Below are 27,159 nucleotides of genomic sequence, written 5' to 3'. Positions count from 1 at the left end.
AATAAAACCTACAACACAGGTAAAGGCAGAGGGTATAATTTTCTGACAAAGCTATTTAGTACCAACTACCAAGAACTAAAAATATAAAAAAGTAAATATTTTTAAATTAAATTGCAAAAAGAGAGATTTACCTAAGGAGGAAAACAAAAGTATTTCCAAGCCTGAGATTTATTAGTATAAATAATCACAAAGAAAGGATTTCTTTTTGATTTTAGAGTATGTTTTCCTTGGACAGTGAAAACAAAGAATTGTTTTGTGCACTTGTCAAACTTCACTTGTGATTACAGTTCATAAGATACAATTCTTATAATGTATTCAATCTTTTTCATTTCACAACTTTTTTGCTTATTTTTAATGTGTGATTATATTGTTTTACTACTTTCATAGCAAAGTTTTTTTTTTTTTTCTTTTGTTACTTTCCTAGTCTCTAAAGAGTAAAGGGATTTCCTCTTTGAGAAGTCTTTACATGAGAAAGGAAAAAAATTAGCTCTGAAATTAGATTTCTCAGACTCACAGATACAGACAACTTTATATTCCTGGTTTCTTACAAAAACCATTAATAGTTTAAATGATGTAAAAACATAAAATAAAATGAAACTTCCAGGATTTTCGGTTAACAAAAAAAGTACAGAAAATACAATATATTTGGAGAGGAAGGTGGAAGGGAATGTCTATGGAAAGTTGGGCTGGCACTTGATTAAAGCGGAAATTATTTCTAAAATATCATCAAGTAGAATTTCTTTGGGGAAATCTGCATTAACAGAAAGCGGAGCACCGTTTATATTCTGTGTATCATTAATTGCCTCTTCTGCGAAGCAAAGTGGCATTTTCCTGGGGCAGGAAAATCCCATTATAAAATGCTGCAGGAATAAAGGATGCTTCTTCAGTCTTAGCTCTCGATTGCGTGGCCCGGGGGCGGGGGACTGGTGTCCCGGGAAAAGCGCAGCGTGGGCTTCCTGGGCGAAGCCTGGGTGACCCGCGCGCACGGTGCGGCTGAGCCCCGCACGGGCACATCAAGCGCTAGTCGGCTCTTGGCCTTGGAGTCAAAGTGCCCCGCTGGCTAACATGTCCGCAGACGTCAGGAAGCAGAGTTGGGAACCAGGAGATGTGGTGGCCGCCCTGACGGGGCTGCTGGCGGCCCGGCACCTCGCTGGGCCGCCGGGATCCCAGAGCACCTGCTCTTCCGCTGCCTCCGGGCGTGGTCGCGGCGGGGAGGAGGCCGGGGCCCGAAGCGTCGATCGCGGGCGCCCTGGGCTGAGGCGCCCTTCCAGCCCGGCTCAGGACGGGCGCGCCGCCAGGGCTGGGGAGGGGCGGCGGGAAGGGCGGGGGCCGGCGCGGGGCAGGGCCAGGCCGGGCTGCTCCGGGGCCGGCGCTCTCCGAGAAGCCCAGCACTCGCCCCGGAGTTGTGCGGAGCGCGTGCCATGAGGACCCTGTGGATGGCGCTGTGCGCGCTGGCGCGGCTGTGGCCCGGGGCCCTGGCCGGTTGCGCCGACGCGGGGCGCTGCTGCCCCGGCCGGGACCCCGCCTGCTTCGCCCATGGCTGGAGGCAGGACAGGGTCTACGGGACCTGCTTCTGCGACCAAGCCTGCCGCCTCACCGGGGACTGCTGCTTCGACTACGCCAGGGCGTGCCCAGGTGGGTGGCGGGCCCGAGGGTGGGCAACCGGCCGTTCGCCCGCAGCGGAGGGGCACAGGGTCCGCACCAGGGACCGCAGACCGGCAGCCAAGTGTCCCGGTGCCGTCTATCCCGGCCCACCCCGGACGCCTCCATCCAGGGTCCTCCAGCACCCCCTTCTCTAGGTGCACCCCAGACTCTCCATCCTAGGGTCCCCAGCCCCCTCCATCTAGGGATCTCCCAGTCCTCTCCATCTAGACCTACGGCTCCAATGCCCCCCTTCCCACCAGAGACTGGGTGGAAGGGGCTGGAGCCCTGCTGTCTGGAAGGGCGCTGGCCACTTCGGCCGAATGAATCCCTCCGCTTGGGAGCTGCGACTTGGTAGGGCCACCTTCCACCTGGAGAGATGGCGCTGACAGGTTCCAGAGGCACGCCCCTGTGCCGGGTTCCGCCGCGTGCATTCTGTTAACCCTGGAGAGGGGTGATGAGGGGGAAAACGTGTAATTATCCCATTTGGCGCCAAGGCCTTGTCCTGGGAGGGTACTTGCTTCTGGAGAACAAGTTCCTGGAGGACCACAGTTGTCCTCACCTGCACTCCAGCGTGTAGCACAGCCCCTTCCTCCTAGGAGGTGTTCCATATATTGGTTGAATTCAATTTTATCCATATAGCATGATAAAGATTTTTATCTCAAAGTTCCTAGTATGTTTTAATCTTGCCGGTTTTCCTTTAGGGTCAGTCTTTTTCATCTTTAAATCTCCCACAATATCACAGCCCCTGATGTAGGCTCAACAAATGCTGACTTAATTAAATTAAAAGGTAAAGGAAGACATGGTGAGTATAGTCCTGAAAAACAAGGCGTACCTGAGAAAAGCCAGCTCTGGAAATAAAAGTAGCCCTGCTCCCTGATAATCACATCACCCCAAAAGCCACACATACATTAGGGTTTGACCTCAAGGAGCCCAGCGTTGTGGGATCCTCAGCATCTTCCTGGTAACCTGCAGGGCTGTGTCATTCCCCGGGAAACCGGATGCCTGGGGGAGACTAGCACCCCTTCTGCCTCTTTTCTGCCGGGAGAGGCCACCAGCCCACCGCAGGACGGTCACCCAGGCCTGCTGCTGAAAGAACACAGTTGAGAAACATTACGATTTTTAAAATCTTGATTGAAAGCTAATGATTTACCTGAGAATACTGATCTTTTTGATAAGCTGCTTTCCCTCTTCTGCTCCAAGGCCAAGGTACTTTACTACTAAAGTAAGGTGAAGAGTCAGTTACTTAGGGAATGTAGTACCCTTGGGCCAGGCGTCCCCTGTTCCCTCCCCGCAGAATCCTCCCTAAACTCCTGTTTGCCTCAGTTACCTGGATCACTCAAACCTTTCCACCGTGGCAGCCTCTCTCACTAACCTCTTCTCTCAAGGGATCTGCCTACATTTTAAAGGTAAATACAGAATTCTTGCAGTTCAGATAATGGGCCCCGGTCTGTGGTAAGCACAGCAATACAAAAACAATGAAAACACAATCTCTGCCCGCTGGAAGTTCAGAGTTGAGCAGGGAAACACACACAAAACCATTTGCAATATGCTCAGTGCCAAAATAATGGATCTGGGAAGCCAGAGAGGAAAAACTCAGAAGACCAGAGGAATTCAAGGAAGACTTCCCAGAGGAAGTAATGGGCAAGCCTGGTCCCAGAGAATGAGGGAGAAGCCTCTAGAAGGGGAAGGGGAGTTCTAAGAGGAAAGCATTTCATGGCTGTTCAGTGTTCCCTGAGGGCGTCAGCGTTTTGTGACAGCGCTAGGCTAGGCCCTGAGGCTCACCTGGGGAACAAGACAGACAGTGAACGCAGCTAGATAGGCGAGTGTCAGGAGGAAAACCGGCTTTTTCGTGTGCGCTAACAGCGCTATGAGGAGTTGCAGAATCCTCCAAGTCTCTATTTGGTCAAAAATAAAACCCTCATTTTCAGTCCAGAGATATTAAAACAAAGGGCCTATCATTTCGGACTGAGGATTTATTGGGGAAGTAATGGCAGAAGAGAGAAGACCTTACCATCTCCGGGGGAACTCAGGAAGAAATCCCAGGACCTTTGTGGCTAGGAAGAGGCTGTGAGCTGCGGACAAAGAAGCCCAAGCCAGAAAAGGAAATGGTGCCTGCTAGGATTTTTAAAGGAGCATTTTCAGGAGCCTGAAACGCCCTTCCCCAGGGAGTTAACAGAGGCTCTCACAGGCCGAGGCAGAAACAGACTCGGGATGGAAAAGGCTCCTCGTTGGTAGATTCTCTGTGCCTGGAGTTTTGCGGGAAGGCAGTAAGAAAATAGAGACAATTGGAAGGTGGCCCACTTGGCGAGCCCAAGCCTGCTCTGGCCTCAGAGCTGAGGGCGAGAGTGCGCGGCAGGACGGAGCCGAGATGCTCGGTCTCCTCAGCCCTGGACCAGTGTCACAACTGTGCTGACTTGGGGATCTGGGGACAGGGGAGGTGGGCCCGCATTATTAGCGTTTTCCAGCCGCAGGAGCTGGGGCTTTCAGAGGGCTCTCCTGTCACAGCGTTACCACAGGTGGGCAGCAGAGTGAGATCTGAACCCACGCCGCCTGCTTTCAAGTTGCCATCCGCCCCACCTGTGTGTGGCAACTCATACCTGTAATTGATCATACCAGATAAGGTGCAGCGGCGCAGAGCCTCCAGTTACTCTATGTACACAGAGCCATTCGGCCTCTTAGAATCCACTTCCTTCTCACCTAATGTTAGGTTAACTATTGATGCTGCCCGAAGCAGTTTTGACTGAAATGACATTAAACGTGAATGAAAAATGTAACTGTGTCAGTGGAACTTACTTCTAGCCCTTCTGATTTTTTCATCTTGAGAAACACATTATTTTCTGGTGTGGCTAAGAGATGACCGTACTGAAACTTTTTTTTTTCCTAAATAGAAAGTTGTTGTTGTTGTTGTTTTTAATTTATTTATTTTTGGCTGCGTTGGGTCTTCGTTGTGGTGCGCGGGCTTCTCATCACCGGCGGCTTCTCTTGTTGTGGAGCACGGGCTCTAGGCACGCGGGCTTCAGTAGTTGTGGCATGAGGGCTCAGTAGTTGTGGCTCACGGGCTCTAGAGCACAGGCTCAGTAGTTGTGACGCACGGGCTTAGTTGCTCCGCGGCACGTGGGATCTTCCCGGACCAGGGCTTGAACCTGTGTGCCCTGCATTGGCAGGTGGATTCTTAACCACCGTGCCGCCAGGGAAGTCTGAAAGTTATTTTTTTACTCAGTAAAAACTAAAAATAAGTTGAATCTGAAGAATTACTAAAGTGCCCAAAAAAGTCAGTTCTGAAATTAATCATCTCAGAAAAATCTAATTATGTTGATGGTATGGGTTTCAACACCAATAATGTATCTTCATAACCACCCCCCACCCCCTAGAGGATAAAGGATAGAGAATCTCCACTGGCTGAGCCTGATCAGGGTTGGGGAGAGACCGAGGAGGGGACAGATCTGAGTTACCCTGCCCTGAAAGAACTTTCTGGAAGGCTTGCTTATCAGGCTCATAACAGGCAGTCTCTAACTCATCAGCTGGGTTCGTGGAGTCTGCATTCTAAGACCGTAGAAGCAGTAGGTTGCATTGGATCTTGGATGAGCAACTTAAGGACAGAGTAATCATTAACCCAAGTGGAGCAGGACAAAAATAGAGTCGCCTCTATGGCCCCGTGTCTTCTCCTAGATTTATGGGGAATCCAAGAAACCAACTGGCCAAAATCTGCTGACATCTTATCTGGAGGGAGAAGGGGTGCCATGCTGGAAAATATGCACTCCCAAACTCACCCCCAAAAAAGGATGGCACAGTCTACGATGATTTAGAAAGCCAAGGCTTTACTGGAGCCATAGTGGCCCGAGAGACAGTGTGTGGCTTCCCTTGCCTTTGTCTCTGCAGAAATAATGAGCAGAGCCTGGTGCCAGGAATTGGACACGATTTGGTTGCAGCCCTGGGGGTGCAGTCCAGGAGGGTAAGGTCGTCCACGCTTACCCAGCATTTACTCTGCACCTTCCCTCCTCTCCAGGTACCTCCCAGCTCTCAGTTTCCTTAGGTCTCACAACCCACCCAAGTATTCTTCATTTTGGTCTCACTTTATGGATGAGGCAACCAGAGCACAGAAAGGTCAAATAGTGTGTCCAAAGTCACACAGCTAATAAGTGATGAAGTGAGATTTGAACCCAGGAGCTCTGGGTCTAGAGCCCACATGTTTAAACATTACGTTTTCACTGCCTCGGAGAAACTAGCCTTTATGAGAAGCTGTGAACTTTGCAGGGTAGGCTCCATATAAGTACTGGTAAAGTGAGTGAATCTTCTTTCTCCATCAACTGTATGCCCCTCAAGGGTGAAAAAATGTGTCCCGCTCCTCTTTGCAATCCCCTAAGAGCTATCGCAGTGTTGTTTACAAACATTTGTGCAAAATAATATGACCACTGGTTTCCACCTGGAGGATGTTACCTGTGACTTCAGAGGGCAGTGCCATCTGAGGCATATCCACATGTCCTTTTTAAAAATAACATTTTCTGGGAATTCCCTGGCGGTCCAGTGGTTAGGACTCTGCGCTTTCACTGCGGAGGGCGTGGGTTCAATTCCTTGTTGGAGAACTAAGATCCCGCAAGCCACCCGGCGTGGCCAAAAAAAAAAATTTCCTTCCTGATCACAAAATATATGTTTGTTGCAGAAAGTGTAGAAATGCACAAAAGAAGAAAAGAATTTACCTGGAAACTTACTACCCAGAAAAAGCATCATTATCTTTTTGATTTTGATTCCCTTTTTTCCCCCAGGCTTGCACAGGGTCTAAAATTCTGTTTTTCTAAGGTGACAGTTCATGTCACTGTCTTGTTACCATTTCATAAACTTTTCCAGTTAATGTCTCAAAAGAAAAAAAAAAAAAAACCTACCAGGGGCCAGATAACATAGTTTCTGCAAGAGGAAACAAATACTTGATCATTTTATTGGTGCTTTTTGAGGGGGTCCATAGGCACTTGGGCAATATTTATGCTCTCATTCGTCTTTCAGAGAAGTTGTGACAGGGTTCCTGGGAAAGGGGTACGCATACATAAGGAGAGGGAAGAAGGCAGATGACATACAGTTAAAATTGTGTCACCCTGAGATGTGTGTGTGTGTGTGTGTGTGTGTGTGTGTATAAAGGGATGGTTTTATTTTTCCTCCGTAGATTGTCGAGAAACAGAAGTTACGCATCAATGGTACTGTTGCGGGTAAAGTGTGAAAAGAATATTTCCTTAGGAATGATAAGGACTAGACCTGATTAGAACTTAACAATGTGAGGGAGAAAGCGCTTGATCGTGGGTGGCCTTCAACTTTTAGGTGGCAAAGAGCCAGGCAGGCAGGGCCAGATTACAAAGAGGAAGGCTTGAGTGTCTGTGATTAACCAAGGTGAGGCTACATGAAGATAAGCAAGGCCTTACATTAAGAAGAAATAATCCAGACTATACTTAGGAAATGAAGGAGCCTGGCTTTCAGCTCAGTTTGCTGCCGTGTGTGTGTGTGTGTGTGTGTGTGTGTGTGTATTTGGCATCATCAAGAAAGGCATTAGAAAACAAAAGTTTTTTTAAAATTACCCTTTGGTACCTACATACTGAGAATAGTGTGTTTAGTCCCGGTTGCCGCCACTCACCGGGCTGTGAATGGGAATGGGGAAAGTCCAGCGGGAATTCTGAGAGGGGAAACGTCTATAGAAAGATGTGTCCAAATGCTGCAGGGAAGGGGGCCTACTGAAACAGTAAGTCCTCCAGTGGAACAGATAAGATAAAAGGGGGTCTACTGAAACAGTAAGTCCACCAGTGGAACAGATAAGATAAACACAGATTTTTTTCCCACCATATTCTGAAACTCTCAAGTGAGGGCAATTGGACTCAAATAAAAGGAAATACCACTTCACGCCACAGATGTTAATATTAAAAGAGCTCGTCACTTTCAAGATGTGGTACTGGCAGGAGATATAAATGGATTAAGAAGGCCTTGACAGACTGTGGCTGCCAGGAGAAGCTGGGCTCTACCTGACCTTAAGGCATGGAAAGCAATGTTCCTTCCAGTGGACACCCTTTGGGGCCGCCATCGCCAGGAGAGCCCAGACAGCTCTCGCCCAGTTTAGGAATGTCTTCTGTGTTTGGCTCTGGGAGTTTCTGACTTTGCCCCTGTCCTTCTACCGGCTTTCCTTCCCACCTTAGAGCCTCTGTCAGTGCTTTGGCTCCTTACTTCCAGAGTCTGTTTGGATGTAGAATTTAATTTAGAAAGGAGGAGGAACGCACCCAATGCCATTTCATTCATTCATTCACTCACTGATTCGACAAATATTTACTGAGCACCTGCCGTGTGCCAAGTGCTAGGCACGAAATAAAAAACTCGGCAATAAACAAAATAAATAAATATGTAATTTGAATTATGGAGATGTTAGAAGGCAAGGAGCACAGAGCTCTGAGAGGAAATAATTTTGTGGGGTGTGTGTGTGTGTTTGTGTGTGTCTAGTTAGATAAGCTGGCCAGGAAAGGACTCCCTGAAAATAAAATAATTCGGCTGGACCTCAAGGATGAGCCGAACCCAGCCATGCCCAGTGTGGGAAGAACATTCCAGCAGAGGGAAAACACAGACAAAGGTCCCAGAGTGTGAAAGAGCCTGGGTGGGTGTGGCAGAGGGGTGAAGAGGCCAGAGTGGGCGGAGCCTGGGGCAGAGGGGGCACTGGGGGTGCCTCTGGGTGGGAGCGACGGGCAGGCACAGGCAGGTCACCCAGGACTTTGTGGGCCATGCAGGGAGGTTGGATTTTAAGCCATGGAAGGAGGTTAAAAAGTCATTAAAAAAAAAAAAAGATTAGTGGTACATCTTTTAAGGTAATTGTACTTGGATATGACTGGATATCCTTGTTAGGACATGGAAAAATGTACCCTACTCTTGTGTGCAGATTCGTTATTGAACTGCATAACTTAGTTTTCTGCTCTTGGCTGTTCTCCTTGTGGCCGTAGTGGGGACGTCTGATAAACATAGAGCTCCAGAGGCAGGGGTACTAGCTGGTACATCATGAAGGGCTTGATGATTCCTTGCCCTCCGGATCTATCCACTGTCTCACTGCCCTGTGAGCCCAGAGCCAGAGGTGCCCACTGGACCCAAAGTAGAAGCTTAGGAGTCTACTTCCTACCTCTGTTCTCTTCTATGTCTTCTTCTCTGTCTCTGTTCCCCATCCCCTTATTATACTTCCTGGGATCACCTCCCCAAATAAATTGCGTGCATTCAGATCCACGTCTCAGGGTCTGCTTCTGGGGAAACTCAGCCTGAACGTTATGTTGAGTTGAAACAAAGGAGAAAAGAAGAGCTTGCCGCTCTTCCAGGCACCCATTAAATCTGGGCTTCTTTCCCCTAAAAGGGGTGGGATGATGTCATCAAATCCCAAGTATTAAGACACAGGGAAGCTGGGGCAAACTTGGAGTCAGGAGATCATTCTACTCACTAGGTAATAGTCTGCCAGCCCCCAGTGACAGCCAGGGAAACAAGAAGGATGAGAAAGTCAGATTTGAAGAAAGAATATTTTCATATGCTAAGTATAGATGTGAGTTAGGTAAGCTTTAGTGGGAAGGGAACAAGAACACTAACGAAAGAGTTCAAAAGGAAATCTGTGCATGCAGTTGAGATATATGACTTGTGGTAATAAATCTGTCAGAAGTGTCTGTACTTCTCCCAAACTCTGTGACCAAAGATCACCTGTGACAAATCGCAATCCAAATAATCAAAAGTTCACAAGCTAATTAATAATAGAATTTTTTGTGCAGACTAGGAATAAATACTTCAGACTCATCTTCCAGCTCAAAATATTTTGTGGAACCCCTTTCCACTGGTGAAACTCTATGTGAACTTTTTTCACTTTCTCTGACAATAAAGTCCCCGAGATGTTATTGGTCAGGGCCCCAGAACTTTCCGATTCTCTTTATGAGGCTGTTAAAGTCATGAATTGGAAAGACAGGGCATAGTATTTTGCCAAGGACAAACCTTAACCCATAGGAACAACAGTTGATTCAATGATTCTGTGATTTGAGGACTTTGCCTATTGGTCAAACCAAATAAAATAAACATTTATGAGACATGAGACACAAATACTGAAGAAATACTGAGAGACTAAATTCATCCTCCCATGTCAACTTTTACCATATGGATAAGGTGTAACCCTAGGCCATATTACTAAGTTCTGAGTTAAAGCCATGGCAAAGTTGTATTTTTTTTAAAGTGCTCCCAGGACTTCCCTGGTAGTCCACGGGTTAAGAATCAGCCCTACAATGCAGGGGATGCCACTGAGCCCACGCGCTGCAACTAAGACCTGATGCAGCCAAAAATAAATAAATAAATAAATAAATAAATAAATATTTAAATAAAAAAATAAAGTGCTCCCTACTTAGGCTATAACTTTTTTTTTTTTTTTGGCTGTGCCACACGGCATGTAGAATCTTAGTTCCCCAACCAGGTATCAAACCCGTGCTCCCTGCGGTGGAAGCATGGAGTCCTAACCATTGGACCACCAGGGAAATCCCACAAAGTTGTATTTTATAGTGATGTCTAAATGTTTAATCTTTGAATTAAGTGTATTATTAAGTGTAGTTCAAGTCCAACATATCGGGGCAGGACTAGCTAGACTCAGGGATGAAGAGATTTGGGGGAGAAAGAGTTATTAAAGGAATTAAGGACAGAAGGTGTCCTTCTCAACCAGCTCCTAATCTGGCAGCCTCTTTAAATGCCTTCTGGTTCTATGGGCCAATTAAATCAGGGGACTGTGAAAATAAAATGGGAAGGTCAACAAGAGATGAAGAGCAGGAAGTGACCTGTTATTGATTTTCCAAAGGATGTGTGCATGGCAGATACTGGGAACCAACTCTCATGTGGCTCATTCTTGCTTCGTTAGGTAGCTGACATGTGATGCCTATGAGTTTTTAGATGATTAATAAAAGCATGTTTTAAAGCAGTTTGAAATTTTTGGATTACTGACCGAGCTTTATGTTGTATGTGACCCTTTTCATGTCAGGTGTAGTTATGTGCTACCAAATGATACAGCTTCCAAACGCCATGAACCCTAAACTAGAGTTTGCTGAGAGGCAAAATGAGCTTTTTCAGGTACAAACTGTTGGAAGTCCAATCAGATTTCAAAGAAGTTCAGGTGTTTTCGTGGTGAAGACTCTGGAAACTGGAAAGTATGAGGGTGATTGGGAAAAGTGGGTCACATTTTGTGGGAAAGAAAGAGTTTTGGCATCCGGTTCAGGGTACATCTTCTGTCTCCTTGTCTGTTTCTTATATCCAATTTCAAGTCCTCAAGTAATTCAATTTAAAAGCTCATTACAGTTCTTTTAAAAGACTCATTGGGATTTTAAATGAAAAAGTTAAATGTGCAACCACATTGATTTTACAGTCTTGGACAGAGCATTGAGAGCCAAATTCTCACCCTGACTCTGCCTCTTCATGCCTGACCATGGGTATTCTTACCCTCCATGGGCCCTGGTTGCTGGTCTCTAAACTTCGCCTCTTACAGTGTAGGAGTCTCTGAGCCATGGAGGATGAGACTAGAGCCCCCAGGAGAAACCTACTGGATAGGGGTCCTTGGTGCGGCCTAAGTTATGTTTTATGGAGGCACATTTCCTGATAAGAACTGACCTGGGTAAGTGATGGGATGATTGGTGGGAGAAGTGATTGGTGGGAGAAACACCTTTTCTTTTTTATAATTTTTTTTTTTCCTTTATGTTTTCTACAATGAATGTGTATTACTGTTACCATAAAAATGTTCTGGCCAGAGGAGGATAAAGTTACAATCAAAGGAAAACAAGAGCAAAGACCTGATCTAAGCCCAGGGAGTAAGAGGAAGTACCCTGAAGGCATCAGTCTCTTTTACTGGGGTGTGTCCTGGCTCAGACCCATCTTCATGATCCTGGAACATCCGCCTGCCTCTGAGAGATACCCATTTATCAGTTCACCATCAGGGCGGGTGGCATCAGTGTCAGCTTGGGGTGTTCCTCCTGACCCAGGGCCGGATCCAGGTGCAGTGTACGCGGGCTGAACTTGACTGTGTGCGTTGGCGGGACCGGCCTGGCAGGCGCTGGGTTTGCTCAGGTGTGCGTCCCGTCGTGCTGTTTTTCAGCTCGCCCGTGCATCGTCGGGGAGTGGAGCCCCTGGAGCGGTTGTGCGGACCAGTGCAGACCCACGGCCCGCGTGCGGAGGCGCGCGGTGCGGCAGGAGCCCCGGAACGGCGGCGAGCCCTGCCCGGCCCTGGAGGAGAGAGCCGGCTGCCTGGAGTACGCGACGCACCAGGGCCAGGACTGCGGGCACGCCTTCGGTACTGCGCTTTCCCCGATCGCTGCCCCTGGGGTCTTTGGTGACTTTCCATCCCTTCGTCCCGTCCCGTAGAAGGCCACGTGCCAGGCCGGGAAAGTTCCATGAGCTGCAGGGGATGGGATTGGGCCAGTCTGCCCAGAGGAGATAGGAAGCTCAGGAAATACTTGATCAAGGAATTATACGTCAGCTGTGTAAAGGTCTCCTCACACCTCCTCCCACCCCCTCCCAGTTATAACCCGGCGGTGGCCCCTTGCCGCTGTGCGTGCGCCCGGTGTAACGGACGTGCGCTGTGGTTTCTGAGCAAACTCAGTCAAGCTGACCACAAAGGACTTTAGGTAGGATGAGAATATTTCACTCAGGCTAGGATGTGTCCAGTAAGGATAACCCTGTCTTATCTTTCAAGGTCATTCCTGTTGAATCACGAATGCTTGCATACATGTGAAAACAGTAGAAAAAATAGAAATTCCGAAAGGATGATAAAATGATTAAAACACCTGCCTCTCCTCTCAAGCCAACTGGATTGGAGCTGATGTGATCAGATTTATGATTTGGGAAGATCGTTCTGGTTGTGGAGTGGCCCAGGAGACCAGGAGTCGGCTTGATCATGAGTCAGGAGCCACAGGGAACTCACACAGAAATAAACAAAAAGGCCAAAACAGGGGTGTTAATCGGGATTGAATCTGAGAGAGCAAAACACTGATTTCTAAGGGTAACAAAGATCACATGTTTTTCATAGGAACCTGGAAAATTCCATGTCAGCGTGACCCTCACTAAGCCATTTTTTCCCTTTTTTCCTTCCACACACAAATATTTATTGAGAGTCTACTCGATGCCAGGCACTGGGCTGCGTGCCAGTTACAACGGGGAAAAAAGTTGACATGCAGTCTGCTGTCAGGTAGATCACAGTCTAGTGGGAGGGGGAGATGATAAGCAGATAATCCTAGGAAACTAATCCCAGAAAATTGCAGCTTCAGTTTGGTGTCGCAGGTACTGAACAAGGGAGAGGTGTAGGGAGCTGTGAGTGTGTGTCGTAAGCAGATTACCCCTGGCCTTGGTGGAGGAGGGGCTCCCCAGAGGCCAGGAGGGGAGCGACTTCCCTGAGGATGTGGAGATGAGGCTGAGAAATGCAGAGCTAGCTAGGCAGAGAGACCAGCGTGGCAAACCAGACAGTCAGGTGTAGGGCGTTTGAGGGATTTGGGGACTGATCTAGGAAAAACGCATGACCACGAGAGTCAATAGCACACAACAACCTTACAGGGTTGCGGGAGAGGGGATGTCCAGAGGCTATGATATGGCGACCCCCATCCAGAAGGGGAAGAGAGGAATCTGCTAGGAGCTTGTGTATCTAGGTGATGCTAGCCAAGCAGCATGGTCTGGAGTCTCTGGGTGAGAGGGCTTCAGAGGGCAGGTGCCATGACGGCTTGGGGTCTTATAACCATAAGGCTTTACCTTATCAACGGCCGGCAGATGTTGGGTGTAATTTCACAGGGCATGCAAAACAGGCAGGACCTAAATGACTAAAAATCTGCATGTTTGGCTATTTTAAAAACAAATTGGATGTATAAAATTTTGAGTTTGGTGCCAGTAGGTTTTGAGGCTAACAGGTCTCAGCCTGCTGTGAGGAAATAAACAACCTAGGGCCCATCTTTGGCTGATTTATATAACACGGGGGAGGCACAAGGCCCATTTGAGAAGCCGAAGGAAGGCCAGTGTGTGGGGAGCAGAGAGGGAGGCGTCTGGGCTGACACCCCCCTGGATGCAGGGCCTTGGGGTCCCTGTTTAGGATTCTGGTCTTTCTCTTAAGAGCCGTGGAAAACCACTGGGGTGTTTTCTGCAGGTGCCAATGTGATCAGATCTGTGATTTGAAAAGATCTCTTGGGGAGTGGAGTGGGTAGTGGCAGGGCCAGTGCAGAGGCCCTTCATGGATACGGCAGTCGAGTTAAGCTCGCAGGGAAATAATTTAGGGCTCACACCAACGGTCACAGAATGAGCTCTCATTCAGCTCAGGCACTCTGCAGAAACACTACAGAAAGGCTGAAGGAGGAAGTCGCTGTGGGACATTACTGATTTTTTGGATGGCTGTCACAGCCTATAGCAGATCTATCAGAAAAAGCAACTGCACCGTTCAGTTATAGGGATTGGCTGCTAGACCGTATTCCTGCAGCACATCTGAATCTTCATTGTGGCACCAGGATGCCCAGACCCCTTCCCCTTCCCAGCCCTGGATCTCTTCAGAGCAGGATGATGCAGGTCACAGGAAAGGGAACAGGAAGCATGAAAATGCATATCTTCCATTTATTTGTATTTTCTTCAATTTCTTTCATCAGTGTCTTATAGTTTTCAAAGTAGTGGTCTTTCACCTCCTGGTTAAATTTATTCCTAGGTATTTTATTCTTTTCCATGCAAGTGTAAATGGGATTGTTCTGTTAATTTCTCTTTCTCATAGTTTGTTCCTATGAGAAACCAAATTCTTTTATTAGTTCTAACAGTTTTTTGGTGGAGGCTTTAGGGTTCTCTCTATATAGTATCATGTCATTTGCAAATAGTAGCAGTTTTATTTCTTCCTTTTCAATTTGGATGCCTTTTATTTCTTTTTTCTTGCCTAATTGCTGTGGCTAGGACTTCCAATACTATGTTGAATAAAAGTGGCAAGAGTGCCCATCCTTGTCTTACGCCTCTCTTAGAAGAAAAGTTTTCAGCTTTTCACCATTGAGTATGTTAGCTGTGGGTTTGTCATATAAGGCCTTTATTATGTTGAGGTACGTTCCTGCTATTCCCAGTTTGTTGACATCAACAACATAAATGTATGTTGAATTTTGTCAAATGCTTTTTCTGCAACTTTTGAGATGATCATATGATTTTTATCCTTCATTTTGTAAATGTATCACATTGATTGATTTGCAAATCAATGTAACCATCCTTGTTGCATCCCTGGTATAAATCCCACTTGATTGTGGTGTATGATTCTTTTAATGTATAGTTGGATTCAGTTTGTTAATATTTTGTTGAGGATTTTTGCATCTATGTTCATCAAGGGTATTGGCCTGTAATTTTCTTTTTTTGTAGTGTCCTTGTCTGGTTTTGGTATCAGGGTAACGCAGGCTTCATAAAATTTGTTTGGAAGGTTTTCCTCCTCTTCAACTTTTTGGAAAAGTTTGAGAAGGTTATTAAATGTTTTTGAATGTTTTGTAGAATTCTCCAGTGAAGCTGTCTGGTCCTGGGCTTTTGTTTTTTGGGAGATTCTTTTATTACTGTTTCAATTTCCCTACTAGTAATCAGTCTATTCAGATTCTCTATTTCTTCGTGATTCAGTCTTGCATGTTTCTAGGAATTTATTCATTTCTTCTAGGTTGTCCAATTTGTTGGTGTATAATTATTCATAATAGTCTCTTATGATCCTTTGTATTTCTGTGGTATTAGTTGTAACTTCTCCTTTTTCATTTCTGATTTTATTTATCTGAGTCCTCTTTTTTTCCTTGGTGAGTCTAGCTAAAGATTTGTCAATTTGTTTATCTTTTCAAAGAACCTGCTCTTAGTTTCATTGATATATTCTACAGTTTTTAGTCTCTATTTCATTTATTTTCACTCTGATCTTTATTATTTCAGGAAGAACTGAAATAATATTTTTAATCCTCATGGAACCAGGACTTGATAAACTGTGACATTCTCAGCCTACCAAAATGGCGAAGGACACTAAAATGAAGAGATTCACTCACAGGAAAACATGTTCTAGAGGAACACACGCAGGATGTGGTTGTATTACCTTTTGTCAATACCTCAGAAAGCTGGAGGTAACAGATTATCACAAACTTAGTGACTTAAACAACACAAACTTATTATCTTAGAGTTTTATAGTCAGAAGTCAGACAGGTCTCACTGGGCTCAAATGAAGGTGTAGGTGAGGCTGAATTCCTTTCTGATGGCTCTGGGAGAGAATCAGTTTCTTTGCATTTTCCATCATCCAGAAGCTTCCTTTTCCCATGGCCCCCTTCCTCCATCTTCACAGCCAGAAACATTGCATCTTTCTGTGCCTTTCTTCCACGATAACATCTTCTTCTAACTCTTTGAAGGACCCTTGTGCTTACATTCAGCCCATCTGGATAATCCAGGATAATCTCCCTATTTTAAGGGCAACTGAGTAACAACTTGAATTCCTCTTTGCCTTGTAACATAACATATTCACAGCTTCTGGGGATTAGGACATGGACATCTTGGGGAGGGGCCATTATTCTGCCTGTCATGGAGGTAGGACAGTGTCATCATTCTCGGTTTACACATGAAGACATTGGAGCTCAGTGAGATGACAGCATTTGTAAAGGGACCAGAATTTAAACCTGGATCTCATGGCTCCAAATCCTGTGGGTTTTCCCCCACTTGACAGTGTTTTGCTGTTAAGTGTTATCATTAGTTATTATTATTATTATATTGCAAATTAATATTAATATTGTAAATCATTAATATTCATATATTAGTAGTAGTAGTATATTTTAAAATCACAGTTACAGAATCTGGTAACTAAGTAGAAATATAAAGGCCGTGCAAGGCCAGTGAATGAAACATGATCACTGAGACACTCTTATTAATGATCAAGTAGCCATTGCATTCTTTCTGTTTCATTTAACGTGTATCATGAGTCTATTTCTATCATAAAAACAAATGCAAAAACCCATATTATATATTTGTTGCCCATACTGACAATTGTTTATATGCGTTTTCCTCTTGCGAGATTGCTGTGCATTATCATGAACCATATACTTCCAGGCTGGTGTTATTTGTCAAATTTTCATTCTGTCGTCTTCTACACCATATCTAGAGACTAGTGGTTCTAAGCCTGCTTTTGTGGCACCCCATTGTGTCAGAGGGCTTTATGAAATTCTCAAAGCAAATTTAATTTACTTTCATGTTCAAAGTAAGTATGTGCAGTGCCACGCTTTTAGAAGTGGAAGTTGTAAAAGCGAACAGTGGTAGGTTGATGGGATGCCAGAAAAGCTGGCAAATAGTCTGTTAACAAAGACTCTATTACATTGAATATTGTTGCCAGGAAGGGGAAAGGAGGGGGAGCTGGCGTTTATTGAGAGCCTTTGTCCTGGGGCACCGGTTACGTGCTTCCACACAGAGGCAAAAGCGGGGCTGGAGGCAAAAATCATTTCTAAATTACTTACTGCTCTTAAGTAATGAAAAATTGAATTTCTGGGGGATGTTGAAAAGTGGTGCTGGTTCAGAGCTCGCCAGGAGATCTGGCTTGTTTACTTTAGACTCTTGCCAGAGGGAAGGACGCCCCCCTCAGTAGAATGTGCCACCAAACCAAGCCCGGGCTGGAGGAGGCAGGACACGAAAGAGACAAGGTCCAGGGTTACTGGCTTGCTTCTATGGTGGGTCATAACCACAGAGACTTGACACTGGGCATGGATAGTAAGTCTTAAAGAAGCTGGTGTCTATACTGGGGCTCCTGCTTGGTCATTTACTATTTATTTTCCCTTCACTTAACCTCGATGAGCCTCAGTCTTCTGATGAGAAAACCTGCTCAGAACACCTCTTGACAAAGCTTTGGTGAAGATCGGTAACATACGACGTGAAAGCACTTTGTAAACGAGCAGGCTACACACAGCAGGCTACACACGTACAAGGTGCCATGCTGCTCCAGGCGTTAATCTGCGCCCACCATGAGCCCTCCCCCACCTCCTGGACCACACTTCCCGCCCCTCCCCCATGCCTGAGGGAAATCCGAGGGTCAGGGCTACCATCTCCCTCTCTCCTCTCTCAAATCTCACTTCACATTAAGGGCAGTGATGAGGCACAGAAAGGGAAAACACAGCCGAATTTAAGCAATTCATCGGTAATATGCTGCAATATTGAAACTTGAAAGAGTGAAACTTTGTCATCTGCATTGCAATAGAGGCAGCCTGCCACATTTAGACATGAGCCTTGAACACGTTTCTTAATCTCTCTGGGCCACAGTTTCCTCATCTGTGAAATGGGGAAATAATAGGGTCTATCTCAGAGCAGGGCTATGAGAATTAAATGAGTTAACACATGAAAAACACTTAGCATCATGCCTGGAAACTTAGAGGTGCATCACTGTTAGCTTTTATTTTTATTATCTTAGAACTTCTTCTTCAGATTTTGTATCAGAAGCTATAGTCATACACTTGCCCTCTACTTCCTAACCAAGTTTCCAACCCACCCCCCGAGCTACACATTAAGTGCATTGCCTTTGAACTTTTGTAATAATACCTGCAGTACAAATTAGGAGCTCAGATAAATGTTTTGCACTAAAGAAACACATCCTGAAAATATAATATAATGATATAATGATATATAATGATATAATGCTACGTGGATGTAGCAGTAAACGCATTCTTCACTTAGTGAATAAGCCTATAAATGTGTCAGAAGAAGAGAAATGAAAACAATACATGAGAAAATGAAAAGCCTTTCGCTGTTTGTGTTTCTGATAATTAGGTCTAAGAGAAACAGAGAAGGATCCTAATGTACATGCTTTCACTTGTCCTTTTTGATTACGTCCGTGGATTTTGGAAGTTCAAAAGCTACAGTCACATTTAGAAAGAATGACACGTTCTTTTTGGAAAACAAACATGTTAGCACAGCGAGGAAGAGCCACTCGGCTGGGAGTCTATAGTTTACACTAGATGTGGGTAGCGTTCAGATTGCAGAGATTAGGTGCTCAGACACACGGGACAAAAGCGGTGCCTGGGACTCTTAGGATCAAGTGGCTACGCTTGTCTTATATTCCCATGCAGTAGAAAAATGACTCCTCATTCAGAAACTCTAAAGAAGAATTAAGGCTGCCATCTTGTGGCAGGAAGGAGCTTAGCAAGATGAACATGCAGGCTTGAAGCCTCTATTTTGCTGCTGCTGGTACCCGCACGCCATTGTGCTCTTGTTGATGATGGGCATCGCAGAAGTCAACCTGAGCTGGTATCTCCCCTTCCTGGGATGATCCAGTTTCTGAAAGGAGAGCTAAGAAGGATGGTTGAGCCATCTCAGCTGCAAGGCTCAGTATAGGAACAGAAGACCTCAGGGAAGTAGGACCCGTGAACCTTGGTGGCAATTTCATTCGTTCATTCATTCATTCATTCCTTCATCGACCCATTCATTCCTCGCACACATATTTATTGAGCATGTAAATGTGTGAGGGCTCCAGTGATGAACAAGGCAAAACCCTGTCTTTCTTGAATTGACAGCAGGGTGGAATCAAGAGGTTATCTCCAGGTGCTACACAGAGCAACAGGTGCCCCCCCAGACTTAGAGATGAGATAGGAGGTAGACAAACAAAATAAGAGAGCAGAGGTGGGAGGGAAGGATTTCTGGCTGTTTTCTTTTCTCCCACCCAGAGTGTCAGAGGTGGGGGTGGGGAGAGGGGCGAGGAGAGATGCTTTAGGACCTTTCTTCTCTGAGTTTGGTGTGGAGAGAGTGCTATGCTGGCCGGCACCTGGTGGTCACACCCTGGGCTATATGGTTGATGGTGAAACTTCCAGGCTGTGGTTATCAGAACACCTGGGAACTTTGACACTTTCCTCCTTTTGTTTTTTCCCTTTCTCATTTCCTCTCTCTGGTTGTCTTTTTTTTTTCTCCTTTTACCCCCTTTTCTCTCTTACCTTCCTTCCTTCCTTCTCTCTCTCCTTTTCCTTTATTCTTTCTATCTTTCCCTTTTATTCTCTGTGTCTCTTCTTTCCATTAAAAAAAAAATCCTCTCCCTTTCTCTAGTAACTTACTTTTTTCCCCCAACCCTGCCCATCTTTTTATTATTCCCTCTGGGCTGTGCTTCCTGGCCCCTCTCCTGCCTTTCCACGCGGTGTTATCACTGCAGACAAGCGTGCTTATCAAAAGCCTTCTGTTACCTTCCCTACCCAACTGCACTGCACAGAGCTTTATGGAATTCGTTTCTGGGCACTCTGACTTCACCTCCTTTCACTCCTCGATGGTGTCCCATAGATTTAGGGATGGAAGGCTTTAGACGGGTTTGAAACCAAGTTTGGGAAATGTCGCTCTGGGTACTTCAGGCTTCACATGTTCAAGGTCATTCTCCTTTTCCAGTCCCTGCCTTTATAACTACCTCTGCGTTCAACAAGGAACGAACAAGACAAGCGGCCTCCCCACAGTGGTCCACAGACACAGAGGATGCTGGGTAACTTGCTGTTTTTTTTACTTATGTTTTTCCAGTTGGTCGGTCAAGTCAGCCCACAAAGGTAACCTGCTACATGGGTTTTCTTCTGTTATTCGTTCATTGACAAATGCGACTCTTTATCACAGAACTGGGAAGTACTTGTCCCTTCCCTGTTTTATGTTTAAAAAAGATTTGTTTCTGGGGTCTGATCCCTAAGAAGAAACATGCTGTATAAAAATGAGATGATACTATTTTGTCAATCCCACTAAGGCCTCTCATCTTATAGTCCTTAGGGGACTGTGGACTCCAGCACTGCCTCCGTCTGGTGAATTTGAACGTGGCCTCCACCTGAGCCCTGAGGACTTTATCAAGACCTAATGGCTCAGGCTGGGAGGAACCTCTGACCTCCTTAGAAATCCCCCCTTCTGCGGTCAGAATAGAGATGCCAGACGCACTGCATGTTCTAATCCCCTCACTACCTCTCACTGCTCCTCAGTTTTTCCTTCTTGTAAAATGAGAATATTAATTCCTATCCCGTGGGTTGCTATGAGAATTTAATGAGAAAATATCATTGAAAAGATGTCAGGGTTAAGCTGTCTGAAATTGACTGAAGCTACATCAATAGAATTTCCTACCTTAATACATTAAGGTACCTAATAAATAATACTTACTGTCATTAAAGATCTTCGTTGAAGCAGATTCTCCAGACACTTTCCATCTAACTTTTTACAGCTCATAATTGTATGGATTAAAAAAAAACTAGCCCATTTTAGCATAGTTAGGACCTAAAACGCCACATTGTTTTGTTTCCCTGAAGAATTGCAAAATTGTGTTGCTTTTAAGTACAAGACTCTAAAATATTCATCCATGTCTGGATGCGCCCCCAGAGCCTTTAGAGTCTAGTCACATAATAGAGTGTTTCCCGCAGCTCAGTATAAGGTGACACTAGTGTGTTACAGAAAAACATGTCTCAGCTTCCCATGTCCTTTTATCTGTGATGCCCAGTGTAACTTTGATGCTTGACTTCAAGTCAAAACTCATCTCATTAGCCCAGATCATGCAGGTGAGCCAGGTGGGGAGAACAGGGAAGGCCCCAGGAATGTTTGTGGGGCAGAAAAACACAAGTGCTGGCCTGGAAATCCAGGACTAGCCCTCCTGGGGCTCACATGTTCTCAGGCTCAAGCAAGGTCTTGTTCAATTTCTGTAATTCATTAAAATCTCAGCAAAGTTATCAAGGGCAATTTTCCTGCTGAAATGTGCTTTTAGACACAATTTCGTGGTCAGACTAGACAGAATACGAAACAAGTTTCTGCAAATTCGTGTTGACCAGCTAATTCAACCATGGACTGAAAAACAGCAGAAACGTTCAGTTGTCAGTCAGACATCATAGTTCAGCGAATGAGAAACTTGACAAGGCATTCTGTGACCTGTGACCACACAACACCCTACCTTCTCCAGGCTGTCCCATGTCCTCGGGGGGGTTCCAGGCTTCCTAAGCCTTTCTCCAGCGTTAGGCCATTTCTAATTAACAGCAAGTGACATTGCTCCTTTTTTTTTTTGCTCTAGATACTGTATGGAGTTCAAGACAGAGTCACTGACTCCCCACTGTGCCAGGGAAAACCGGCCCCTGACCCGATGGATGCAGTATCTCCGAGAGGGCTACACGGTGTGTGTGGGTTGTCAGCCTCCAGCTATGAACTCTGCGAGCCTTCGATGCTCTGGAGACGGCCTGGACTCTGACGGGTAAGGGGGGGAAACTGGTTGGAGGATTTTTCTTGGTACTCATTTGGGGAGATCTGTCCTCTCCATGTCCTGAACAGCGGACCAGGATGTAGCAGATCAAGGCATGATTTGGGGAATCAAAACAGTGAGGAGAACATTCCATCTGGCAATCCCAGAGTCCAGGAGCCAGTTCATAGTCTGGGACTTAGAGGCTCTGTATCAGAGATGCGTGAGTGAATTTGGATATTGGGGTTCAGGCCAAGCTCACAAGTGAGTACCGAAGACCTGCGCGGTAGCAGCCGTAGACACTATGTAAACCAATGAGCTTGTCTTTGCTCTAATAATACTGTATTAATGGACACTAAAATTTCCATTTTATATAATTTTCATGTATCATGAAATACCCTTTTGATTTTCTTTCAACTCTTTAAAAACATAAAAATCATTCTTTTCTATTACTATTTTTTTCATTGAGGTATAGTTGATTTACAATATTATATTAGTTTCAAGTATACAACATAGTGGTTCAAAATTTTTATAGATTATACTCCATTTATAGTTATTATAAAATATTGACTATATTCCCTGTGCTGAGCAATATATCCATGTGGCTTATTTATTTTACACACAGCAGTTTGTACCTCTTAATCCCCTCCCCCTAGTTGCCCCTCCCCCCATCCCTCTCCCCACCTGGTAACCACTAGTTTGTTCTCTATATCTGTGAGTCTGGTTTTTTTTTGTTATATTCACTAGTTTGTTTTATTTTCTTAGGTTCCACATATAAGTGATAACATACAGTATTTGTCTTCCTCTGTCTGACTTACCTCACTAAGCATAATACCCTCCAGGTCCACCCATGTTATTGTAAATGGCAGAATTTCATTCTTTCTATGTCTGAGTAGTATTATATGTACCACATATCCATTTCAACCATTGTTAAACACTTAGGTTGCTGCCATGTCCTGGCTATGGTACATAATGCTGCTATGAACATTGGGGTGCGTGTATCTTTTCGAATTCGTGTTTTCGTTTTGTTTGGATGTATACCCAGGAGTGGAATTGCTGGATCATAAATAAACATCATTCTTAGCTCATAGACTCCACAAGGGGGTGGGTTGGATTTGGCCCATGGGTCACAGTCTGCTGAACCCTGCCCGGGTGACTCATACCCACAGCAAAATTTCAGAATCACTGCTCAGTGGGGTAGTCATAACATCATGACTGAGATAGTAGCCCTGTGCCCAGCTCTGCAGGGTCAGAAACTCTTTTGGTGTTCGGAGCCCCCAGTTCCCAGTGTGGGGGGCAGGGGGGTTCTCCTCGCACAACACGAAGCAATTCGTGGGACACCAGCTGGGCATCCAACAGTTTAGCTCAGTTCTGACACTATCTACCCAGAGATGGCATCAGATTCCACAAGGTGAAGGGCTCAGTCCTACAAGACCGTTCCCTTCCGCGCCCCCCTTCAAATCCCATCCTCAAGCTCAGGCTGTTACCTGTGTTTCTGACCAACTGGCTATAAATCGGAGATTTCCATGACCTCCTCCTCAGGTTTGATTAATTTGCTAGAGCGGCTCACAGAACTCAGAGATACATTTACTTACTAGAGGACCAGTTTATTGTAAAAGGATATAAGTCAGGAACAGCCAGATGGGAGAGATGCACAGGGTGTGGGAAGGGGTGTCATTCTCCCCACATCTCTACGTGTTCACCAACCTAGAAGCCCTCTGAACCCTGTCCTTTTGGCTTTTATGGAGGCCTCATTATGTAGGCATCATTGATTAAATCATTGGCTATTGATTGATTCAACCTCCGGCCCCTCTCCCCTCCCTGGAGGTTGGGGATGGGAGGTGGGACTGAAAGTTCCAACCCTCTAACCACCTGGTTAGTTCTCCTGGCAACCAACTCTCAACTTCAGATGCTTCCAAAAATCACCTCATTCACATAAACAAGACATTTGCATCACTCTCAACATTTAGGAAATTCCAACGGCTTTGGGAGCTGTCAGCCAGGAACGGTGGACAAAGACCACATATACATGATAAATATATTTTGGTCATTTGAATGACCAAATATATATTTCTTGTAAATCATCATATCACAGAAATCTACAGAAATCTACAGATTGTCCAAAAGAATTGACCCTTGAAAACATTCTACCACCCTAAAAATCCATGCCAGTCCTGTACTTATCTACTAGTTAAATCCGATAACACTATTCATAACCAAAAGAAGGGTAGAATTTGTGATGGGCATGGGTTATGGTTTTAAATATGTCAGACAGAACTGGGAAAAATACAGATTTGAAAGAAAAATATGGACCTTCCCCGTTAATCGTTATTCCCATAGTATATTTTAATATTTAATAACTTGAATTTATGTTTATTAGTCTCCTGTGCCCAACAGCCTCTGTATTGAGTACACATACGAACAGTAAAGTGGGTAAGGAATTCACATGAAATAGAAACTTAATATTTAGACTTAATATTTTCCTGACTACCTCATCCATATTTTAACTTTAAATGAATATTATCATTTAATTTGTACCTGTAAACCACCTTCCACCCTGGCTGAAATTCCAGTGACTTTAAAAATAATAATTTCAATAATATGGCTTTTTTCTTTTCACTGCTCCCATTTTTCATTATGGAATCAAAGAGCTGGAAAGGATTTCAAGGGATCGTTTGGTTCAGACCCCTCTAATTTATTTATTTATTTATTTTAAGAGGGTATTAAATCGTTTATTGATTACACATGATAATGGATGATACACGAGCTTCATTCCCATCTATAACTTTATCTGGTACCATAATTCAATTTAGATATATTGCATAGGATGTGCCAACAATCATATTAATAACCAAAAAACTCCATGACTTTGCTTGGGTGACCCTTTTCACGGTGAACTCCAGGTCACAACACAGTAACTGTCAGTTCAACTACACCGAGGTTTCGGAAGACAATAGCTTCTCCACCAAAGCAGGTTGTAAATAAATTTTGAGCGGAACCTGGCATCACCCTGAAGGAATTCTAACTTTGCACTGTTGGGGTAGTTTACCAAAATGGCTTCAGAGTAGACTAACTTTACACAGCACATTTTAAAAAAAGACACATTTATTCAAGCGTCATGATTAGACTATTACATTTAGCAATCAACAGCATGGGTGCAAAAAAGAAAAAAAAAAATCTACATTAAAACCCTTTGTTGGAATGCTTTACACTTTCCACAGAACAGAAACTAAAATAACCTGTTATACAATTAGTCACAAATACAGTCCTCGAGTTTTTTTGCCCATACACATGAGTATTGTCTAAAACATGTCTTCCTTGTAGCAGCTAGGCCCTGCCACCACTGTGCTTGGCTGAGTTCACAAATCTGTTGTAACCTGTAGCTTCCCTGTCACTTCTCTGGCTCTCCTCTCCTGCTAAGCTTTGTTTCCTGGCAGTAATCAAAACCTTGTGCCCCTGCCATAGCTCCTGCTGCTGCTGGAACCGCCACAGCCACCTTGGTTTCATGGTTCGGCAAAGTATTGGCCTCCACCACCATAGGGGAGAACTTCTGCCTCCAAAGTTTCCTCCTTTCATGGGTCCAAAATTTGAAGACTGTTGTAACTGCCAAAATCATTGTAGCTTCCACCACCTCCAAAATTGCTTCCATCATTACCAAACCCATTATAGCCATTTCCACTGCCACCATATCCCCCACCACCATGGCTGCTACCAAAGCCACCTCGACCACTGAAGTCTCCTCCACGACCAAAGTTGTCATTCCCACCAAAACCCCCTCCACGACCACCACCAAAGTTTCCAGAACCACTTCGACCTCTTTGGCTGGATGAGGCACTAGCCATCTCTTGCTTAGGTAGGGCTTTCCTTACTTCACAGTTGTGGCCATTCACAGTGTGGTATTTCTGAATGACAATCTTGTCTACGGAGTCATGGTCATCAAAGGTTACGAAAGCAAAGCCTCTCTTTTTGCCACTGCCTCTGTCAGTTGTGATTTCAATCACTTCAATTTTCCCATACTGTTCAAAATAATCTCTCAGGTGATGTTCTTCAGTGTCTTCCTTAATGCCACCAAAAAAAATCTTTTTCACAGTGAAGTGGGCACCAGGTCTTCGAGAATCTTCTCTTGAGATGGCCCTCTTTGGTTCCCCAACTCTTCCATCCACCTTGTGTGGCCTTGCCTTCATGGCCGCATCCACCTCCTCCACAGTGGCATATGTGACAAGCCCGAAGCCTCTGGAGCGCTTGGTGTTTGGATCCCTCATTACCACACAATCTGTGAGCGTTCCCCATTGCTCAGAGTGGCTCCTCAGACTCTCATCGGTTGTTTCAAAGCTCAAACCACCGAAGAAGAGCTTCTGCAGCTGTTCGGGCTCTTTGGGTGACTCTGATTTAGACATGACAGCAATGGAGGGGGCAGATGTCAACAATGCTTACTCGGCGGTGTCCACAGGCAGAAAGGCCAGACCCCTCTAATTTAAATGTACACAAAACAGAAAGCCATTTTCCCTTACGTAGCGCTTCATATACTCAGAGCAAGTGAGAGACACGAATGCAGTAACCTCAAACTACAATGTCCACAGGGGGTGTTCTCAAATAGGGATTAATTGGTAACTTGTTGTGACAGAACCTGAAGAAGGGAAGCTTGGTTTTGTGATCATTCTTTAAAAAATTTCAAATTGTAATACACTTCAAAACTCAAGGTGTGATCATTTTCTAAAAAAACCCAAAAAACAACAAACCTCAATTTATAATTCTGTAAATTAGAATTTTCTTTGGTATGCTTTAGCGTAACTCACATTTTCAAAATATCATTTCAGAAATCAGACCCTCCATTGGCAAGCAATTGGCAATCCTCGATGTCAAGGAACTTGGAAAAAAGTTCGGCGAGTAGAACAATGTTCCTGCCCAGCTGTTCACAGTTTTATTTTTATATAGATCGCGATATAAGTATTTCAAAATGTGTTTGTAAACATGCTAAATACTAGCAAGTCATGCTCAACGCTTCATAATTCTTTAAAAACTCTTTGGCCAAAGTTCCTGAATATATGTCATTGCCACACTCTGAAGTAGAGAAAGGAAATTTGGGGGCCAGTTCTCAAGAAACACAGTGCCTTTATTTTCATTTTTACTAAGTTGAGGACCCACCCTAAAGTCTCCTGTGGTTTTCTGTCCTCGATCTGTCGCCTGGAGTCTCCTCATTCAGTAGGTGGCCCATTGGACACAGTGTTCATCTGTTTGCACTAAACTTACTACATTTTAGTGGTCCATTTATTGGTAAGTTGTCATTTAAAGGTATCCATGATTTGAATCTTGCATTCTTTCTTTCTATTCTGTAATATCTTAAAAACTTCTTTCTTTAA

General features: G+C 44.8%; 1 protein-coding gene and 1 pseudogene across 1 annotated transcript; one reads left to right on the top strand and one right to left on the bottom strand.

The window, feature by feature from the left end:
• Positions 1-1,328: 1,328 nt before the first annotated feature.
• Positions 1,329-27,159, top strand: SBSPON (somatomedin B and thrombospondin type 1 domain containing). The gene is made up of 5 exons (XM_061171945.1): positions 1,329-1,635; positions 11,750-11,944; positions 20,002-20,092; positions 21,638-21,814; positions 26,617-27,159. The coding sequence occupies exons 1-5, from the start codon at positions 1,422-1,424 to the stop codon at positions 26,732-26,734; spliced, it is 795 nt and encodes a 264-aa protein (XP_061027928.1). The 5' UTR covers positions 1,329-1,421; the 3' UTR covers positions 26,735-27,159.
• Positions 24,921-26,196, bottom strand: LOC133077109 (heterogeneous nuclear ribonucleoprotein A1-like; annotated as a pseudogene).

This window comes from Eubalaena glacialis, chromosome 17 (assembly GCF_028564815.1).
Source record: "Eubalaena glacialis isolate mEubGla1 chromosome 17, mEubGla1.1.hap2.+ XY, whole genome shotgun sequence".
In the NCBI taxonomy this organism is placed as follows: Eukaryota; Metazoa; Chordata; class Mammalia; order Artiodactyla; family Balaenidae; genus Eubalaena; species Eubalaena glacialis.
The sequence above is the reverse complement of the archived record's forward strand: the minus strand, read 5'-3'. Positions and strand labels throughout refer to the sequence as shown.

Excerpts from the sequence above, each read along its gene's own strand:
- SBSPON (XM_061171945.1), top strand. The coding sequence starts at position 1,422 with ATGAGGACCCTGTGGATGGCGCTGTGCGCGCTGGCGCGGCTGTGGCCC. Across the intron at positions 1,636-11,749 it reads CTACGCCAGGGCGTGCCCAG|CTCGCCCGTGCATCGTCGGG; the intron begins GTGGGTGGCGGG and ends GCTGTTTTTCAG. Across the intron at positions 20,093-21,637 it reads ACAGACACAGAGGATGCTGG|ATACTGTATGGAGTTCAAGA; the intron begins GTAACTTGCTGT and ends TTTTTGCTCTAG.